The sequence below is a fragment of the Triticum urartu genome, chromosome 2A, assembly GCF_056163025.1.
Source record: "Triticum urartu cultivar PI428250 chromosome 2A, HENAU_Tu73, whole genome shotgun sequence".
In the NCBI taxonomy this organism is placed as follows: Eukaryota; Viridiplantae; Streptophyta; class Magnoliopsida; order Poales; family Poaceae; genus Triticum; species Triticum urartu.
This window is the reverse complement of record NC_141874.1, coordinates 131,818,928-131,826,153: the sequence shown is the minus strand read 5'-3', so window position 1 is coordinate 131,826,153 and position 7,226 is coordinate 131,818,928. Positions and strand designations below refer to the sequence as shown.

General features: G+C 49.6%; 1 protein-coding gene across 1 annotated transcript; it reads left to right on the top strand.

Moving 5' to 3' along the window:
* The first annotated feature begins 838 nt into the window (after positions 1–838).
* On the top strand, positions 839–3,106 carry LOC125536316 (uncharacterized). The gene is made up of 3 exons (XM_048699509.2): positions 839–1,270; positions 1,405–2,607; positions 2,730–3,106. The coding sequence occupies exons 1-3, from the start codon at positions 873–875 to the stop codon at positions 2,926–2,928; spliced, it is 1,800 nt and encodes a 599-aa protein (XP_048555466.2). The 5' UTR covers positions 839–872; the 3' UTR covers positions 2,929–3,106.
* The last annotated feature ends 4,120 nt before the right edge of the window (positions 3,107–7,226 follow it).

Below are 7,226 nucleotides of genomic sequence, written 5' to 3'. Positions count from 1 at the left end.
GTTTTAAACTATTGAATTCAGACAATCTGTATCGTATGATCGATGTGCATGGATTACATGGATTTAAGACTTCACATTTGAGGCATGTGGATGTGCGGCAACCCATATGAGGAGCTGCCCGACCCTTTCTACGGACGCGCCCGCGAGCGTATAGGGGACCGGATCCGCCAATCCGCCCCACCTTTGATGGCTTTGGGCTGTGGTCTGTGGAGGTGCGAAGGATCTTGCCCTCCTCCCAGGAGGGACCCTGTTCTTGTTTCTGTTAGTTTCAATATCTTGGTTGGGGCTGTGTGACGGTTGGTGATGTCCCTCGGTAGAAATAATGTCTCCCACGTGCTATCTCCATCCTGATGATGCGAATAGCATCGTTGAAGGATGTGTCGAGGCGTGTCTTCGTTGGATCTTGTGAGATTCGGTCGGTGCTGGTCTTTGATGGATCTATCTGGATCCAGTTTTTGTTCGTCTTTGTTCATGTGGTTACAGGTTTGATCTTTCCGATCTATAACTCTCTTCATCGAAGATGGTTGCTCCTCTGGTACGTTGGTCCTTTGAGGCATTAGCACGATAACTTCCCGACCATCTGCTACAAGAAGGTTTGCCCGACTCCAGGGCGATGACGGCGGCGCGCCTTCGACTTGCTCTAGTGGTTGTAGTCATCGCTAAGTGGTCCATGAATCTGGTTGTAATTTTTATTACCTCTAGTGTTCTCTGTAGTGCCGTGATTGATGTGTAGATTGAAAATTTCTATAAAAAAATGCCTGTTTGTATATAGTTCATTTAATAATCCGCCCCCAAATTTGGTTCCCCTCACTTTCTGTCCGATTTGTCGTGCATGCTTGCCTAATTCCATCCCACTCTTCCACAGTTCCCTGATGCTGCCGGTCAAGAGGGTTTGGGGGTGTGGACCTAACATTTCGTCCGGCCGATCTCCACGTCAAAGTCGTCGCTTCCGTTCCGTTCTTCTTCCACTCCACTCCACATCACTGATCGAGATCGTACTCAATGCTCTAGTACTAGTAAACTCCACGAGCACGCTGCCACACGCAAGAATCGAAGCTCTTCTCCTCTCCTCGATGCCAATGCCAGGGTCTTCCTCCGTGAGACTCGCCCACCTCCTGGTGTCCGCCTTGTGCTGCGCCATCCTCCTCTGCGCCGACGCGTCGGTGCACGACTATACCGGCGAGCGGTTCGCCGGCCTCGGCAACGCCTTCGTCCTCAATGGCGGCAGCGAGGGTGTCTACGCCTCCCCCGCCGCGGACTCCTTCATCCGGTATGTATGAACTTCTGATTTCTGAGCCCCGGCGGCCACAAATTGTTGCTTGTCTCGGTTGATTTCGTCATCGACATTGTTTTTGTCTGTTTTTCTTGTTTGGGGAGTGACGCGCGTGGCGTTTGTCGGTGCAGATTCGAGAAGGTCGCGTTTAAGAGGACGCCGGAGTCCGCTGCCGCGGCCGGGAAGGACGGCAACCGCACGGCCACAATCACGGCGGTCATCTTCGAGGCCGCGGACCGCGGCGCGGTCGGGGGCTCTGACGTCGTCGCCGCCGGCGCTCGCGCGCTCTGCTGCACGCCGGACATGGCGAAGCGGGGCGCGTGCACCGAGGGGTCGCTAGTTTACCGCGCGCCCAACAGCACTGCCGCCGCGGGCTGGCCCAGGGTGCTCGCCGCCTCCTTTTTGCCGGGTGCCCTCGAGGCCATCTTCCCTGACGAGACCGTCGCCGTTGCGCGGACCGGCATGTACAGCCTGCGCTTCGTGCACTGCGACGCGCCCCTCGACGTGGCCGCGGAGGGCAAGACCATATGGAAGAACAGCCGCGGCTACGGCTACCTCCCCGGCCGGATGGCCCCGCTCCTGGCTTTCTACGGAGTCATGTCGCTGGCGTTCGTCGCCCTCGCCGCGTTCTGGTTCCTGCGGTACGCCCGGTTCTGGCGGGAGGTGGTGCCGCTCCAGAATTTCGTCACGGTCGTCATCGCGCTCGGAATGGTGGAGGTGACCACGTGGTACTTGGACCTCGCCGAGTTCAGCGAGTCCGGAGTCCGGCCGGCGGGGACGACCTTCTGGGCGGCGACGTCCGGGGCGGTGCGCCGCACGGTGTCGCGCGTGCTGGTGCTCCTCGTCGCCAAGGGGTACGGCGTGGTGCGGCCCACTCTGGGAGGAGGCGCCAGCGCCGGCGCCAGGGTGGCCGGGCTCGGCGCGGCGTTCTTCGCGGCGTCCGAGGCCCTCGAGGTCAGCGAGCACGTCGGGGCCGTGAGCGACCACGACCACTCGCCGACGAGGAGGCTCTTCCTCGTGCTCACCGTGGCCGCCCTCGACGCGGTGTTCATCTGCTGGATATTCAGCGCGCTGTCGCGGACCATCAGCAAGCTCAAGGCGAGACGGATGACGGCGAAGGTGGAGACGTACCGGAGGCTGGCAACCTCGCTGACGATCGCCGTGGCGGTGTCCCTCGGCTGGATCGCGTTCGAGGTCCACTTCAAGTCGACGGACGGGTACCAGAGCGAGCGGTGGCGCGTGGCGTGGGTGATCCCGGCGGTGTGGCAGCTCATCTCCTTCGCGCTCCTCTGCGCCGTCTGCCTCGTGTGGGCGCCATCCCACGATTCAGCGAGGTAAACGCTCCCATTCCTCCCCCATGGCCTGCTCATGGCTCCAGCTCATTAGCTGACCGAGATTCGAGATACACGGAGAAACTAGCTACTTACGATCTTTTATTTATATGTGTCTTGGGCAGGCTCGCGTGCTCGGACGAGGCCGGCGACGACGACGACGGCGACGACGTGGAGGACGGCGCGCGGCCGCTGATGCTCAGGACTGGGCCGCTCTCGTACGTGGAGAACTGGGCGTGCTACGTGACGCAGGACGCCAAGATCATCCTCAGGACAGACTCCGGCGTGTATGCCAAGGCCGGCGAAGAGGACAAGCGAGTCTAATTAAGCTCCTCGGTTGCGATCTCGTGTGCCGTATGACTCACGTCACTAAGAACGTACATGCAGAGCACAGGGGATAGTGTATAACACGCTAATGTAGAGACTTATACCCTGCCGTTGGTTTTTGTTAGGTCATGTACAATGATTGATAAGTTAATTTTATTTCAAGTTTTGCATCTAATCTAAAGATAGTAAAAAAAAGTTTACAATGGGTCATCTTTTCGTTTTATCTTCAATAACTAGCAATTCCTAAAAATATGGTAAGTCGTATTGTGCTAAGAGATCATCTCTTGTCTTCTCTTAAATAAGAGAAGACAAACATTTTCCTATGAGTTTTCTCTCCCCACCTCATCATTTATTCTACGTGGCACTTCTAAGTTGTATCTTAAAAATGCCACGTGAGATAAATGATGAGGTGGAGAAAAGAGAAATCATAAGAAAATTCTTATTTAAGAGAAGACAAGAGATGATCTTTTAGCATAATATGTTTTATCATGCTTTTAGGAGTAACTAGTCATTAGAGATAAGATTAAGAGATGACCCATTGTAAACATGTTTTTTTGTCATCTCTAAATTACATGCAAGACTTAAGATAAGACCATCTTAATCAACCGTTGCACATGCCCGTACGCTACGAAGTTCAGTCAGCGACGGAAGTACCTTTCTACACCCAAGAGCAAATGCTCCTGGTATGAATAGTAAAATAGAAAAAATGTTCAAAAAATTCTGAAATTTTTTTGTGATATACTTTCATAAATGTTTGTTTTGCACGCAAAATTTCATTGGGAAATCACATTGGTGGAAGGTGTGTCAAAAAAATAGAGCTCCAAAATGCTTTTGTAAGTAATATTTTCAGAGCATCAATTTTGTTTTTTTACCATGCCTTCCACCAATGTGAATTTGCAATGAAATTTTGCAGTCACAACAAACATTTGTGAAAGTATGGCACAAAAAAAATTCAGATTTTTTTGAATTATTTTTTAATTTATTTGATTTTACTGTTCACACCAGGAGCATTTGCTCCTGGGTGTAGAAACTCCACGTCCTAGCAAAGAACTACTCTCTGTCCCATAGGCAAAGACTTTTTTGACACTAGTGTGGGACGAAGGGTGGCAAAGAAAACAGTTAAAAAAGCATGGCAAAGAAAGAACATAATGAGCTCACAGTTGTAGTTTTTATAAATTTGTCGCGATTCTATGTGTACTGGTCTAGTGGGATTCATGATAATGCGTGTCTCATTTACAATACATCTTAAAAATCATAGTACAAGCCATATTGATGTCGCCCTGACAAAACTGAAAAGACAGCAAACGTCAAGCTTTGCACAAAGATCACCAATCAATAGGAAAATTACAATCGAAGTCGAAGAATCCCCCGAGCTTGACACCCACACCTCTTACCTGCCGCCGACATCATCATACCAGCCACCAAAGGGGAAATGACGGATCACCTCCTCACCCGAGCTCAACGCGGCTCCATCGTTGATATACAACTTTGTGGACATCCAAGTTGTCTCACCAAAGACGAAGCTATTAACGTTGAACGAATCAGGCCAGGACAACACCTCGGACATGCCTTCGAACTCCAGATCTGATATCCCAACATGACTAAGATGTCAGAGGAGGAAACCATGCATGCCAGCCACGAACCACGAACCAAACATACAATCCACACATCTTTCATATGACACCGATGCAAACCACAATCTGCATCCACTTCTGGACAACCTCTCAAACTTCGTGTCTGTGTTGGAGCAAACACCTTCGCAACAACGGAGCTCAAGGACAAGTCCACTACGAGGATGCCGCTGCCACGCCATCTGGACTGAGGACAAGTCTACGTTCATCTGCCTTATGAGACCGAGGTTTGACATCACGGACACTGGGCGATGGTGCCAAATGCCAATTTTGGATAGACCCGTGGCTAGATGGGGCATCGACCGTGAAGATCGCGCCCTCCCTCGTCACCCTCGTCCCACACCATCGGAGGAGCCGGCGTCTGAAAGATCATGGATGTCGCATAGTGGGGGTGAATAGGCGCTTTAAAATAATTACGGTTTAGGCTTGAATAAACGCGGAATAAAACTAGCATTTAATTTGTCAAGCACAAAACCTAAATCAACTAGGTCCATCTATGTGCACCAACAACTTATGCTAAGCAAGATAAACAACTAAGTGGTAGCAAGATATATAATATGAAATACTATGGCTATCACAAAGTAAAGTGCATAAGTAAAGGGCTCAGATAAGAGATAACCGAGGCACGCGGAGACGACGATGTATGCCGAAGTTCACACCCTTGCGGATGCTAATCTCCGTTAGAGCGGTGTGGAGGCACAATGCTCCCCGAAATGCCACTAGGGCCACCGTAATCTCCTCAAGCCCTTGCACAATGCAAGATGTCATGAATCCACTAAGGGACCCTTGAGGGCGGTCATCGAACCCATACAATTGGCAACCGTTAGGGGCGATCACCGAACCCATACACATTGCACATGGCACTCTCCACAACTTAATTAGAGTCTCCCGAAGCTTTACACAACAATGATTGAGTTTCGACAACACCCACCGTCTAGGAAGCCAAAGCACCCAAGAGGAACAAGCTCTAGGGTGCCCAAACACCCAAGAGTAATCAACTCTTCAACTTTCACTTCCACGTATCACCATGAAGAACTCAAATCTATGCACCAAATGCAATGGCAAGAGCACACGAAGTGCTCAAGTCCTTCCCTCCCAAATCCCACCACAACCACTAATGCATTGGGGAAAGTGAGAGGAAGAATGAAGAAGATAACACAAAGAACTCCAAGCTCTAGATGCAAAGGGTTTCCCTCACTTAGAGGAGAGATAAACTGGTGGAAATGTAGATCTAGGCATGCTCTCTGTTTCCCTCAAATAGATGCAAGAATCATGAGAGGAATAGACAGAAAGCAAGCTCCAAGAGGTCAACAATGATGGGGGAAACTTGCTCAAGAACCGTTGGGGGCTGATAACCCACAAGTATAGGGGATCACAACAGTTTTCGAGGATAGAGTATTCAACCCAAATTTATAGATTCGACACAAGGGGAGACAAAGAATATTTGAAGGTATTAGCAGCTGAGTTGTCAATTCAATCACACCTGGAGATTAATTATCTGCAACAAAGTGATCAGTAGCAAAGTAGTTTGATAATTTTGATAGTAGTGACGGCAGCAATAGTAACAGTAATAGTGATAGCAGTAATTTGTAGCAAGTGTAACAATGATGATAGCAATAGTAACTTAGCAGAAACAATATGGAAAAGTTCGTAGGCATTGGATTGATGACTTGTTGGATGATATTCATCATGAGACAGTTATAACCTAGGGCGATATGACACTAGCTCCAGTTCATCGATATAATGTAGGCATGTATTCCGTAAATAGTCATACATGCTTTTATCAAAAGAACTTGCATGTCATGTTTTGTCCTACCCTCCCGTGGCAGCGGGGTCCATATTGGAAACTAAGGGATATTAAGGCCTCCTTTTAACAGAGTACCGGAACAAAGCATTAACACATAGTGAATACATGAAGTCCTCAAACTACGGTCATCACTGGGAGTGGGCCCGGTTGTTGTCACTCCGGGGTTGCCGGATCATAACCGCAGTAGGTGACTATAACTTGCAAGATCGGATCTAGAACATGGATATAATGATGATAACATAAACAGTTCAGATCTAAAATCATGGCACCCGGGCCCAAAGTGACAAGCATTAAGCATGGCAAAGTCATATCAACATCCATCTAAGAACATAGTGGATACTAGGGATCAAGCCCTAACAAAACTAACTCAATTACATGATGAATCTCATCCAACTCCTCACCAACCATCGATACTACGAAGGAATTACTCACTCCCGGTGGGGAGCATCATGGAATTGGCGATGGAGAAGGGTTGGTGATGACGAAGAACGAAGATCCCCCTCTCCGGAGCCCCAAACGGACTCCAGATCTGCCCTCTCGAGGAAGAACAGGGCTTGGCGGCGGCTCCGTCTCGTGGATCGTGATAATTCTTTCTCCCTGATTTTTCACTGGAAATATGTGATTTTATAGTATTAGGGGGGTCGTTAGTGGGGCCACCAGGTGGGTACAACCCACCTGGGCGCGCTAGGAGAGGGGGCGCACCCTGGTGGGTTGTGCCCACCCAGGGGCCCCTCTCTGGTGGGTCTTGGCTCCAGTAATTCTTATTATTGATATAAAAAAAATCCTCAAAAAGTTTCGTTCCATTCCGAGAACTTTTATTTCTGCACAAAAACAACACCATGGTAGTTCTGCTGAAA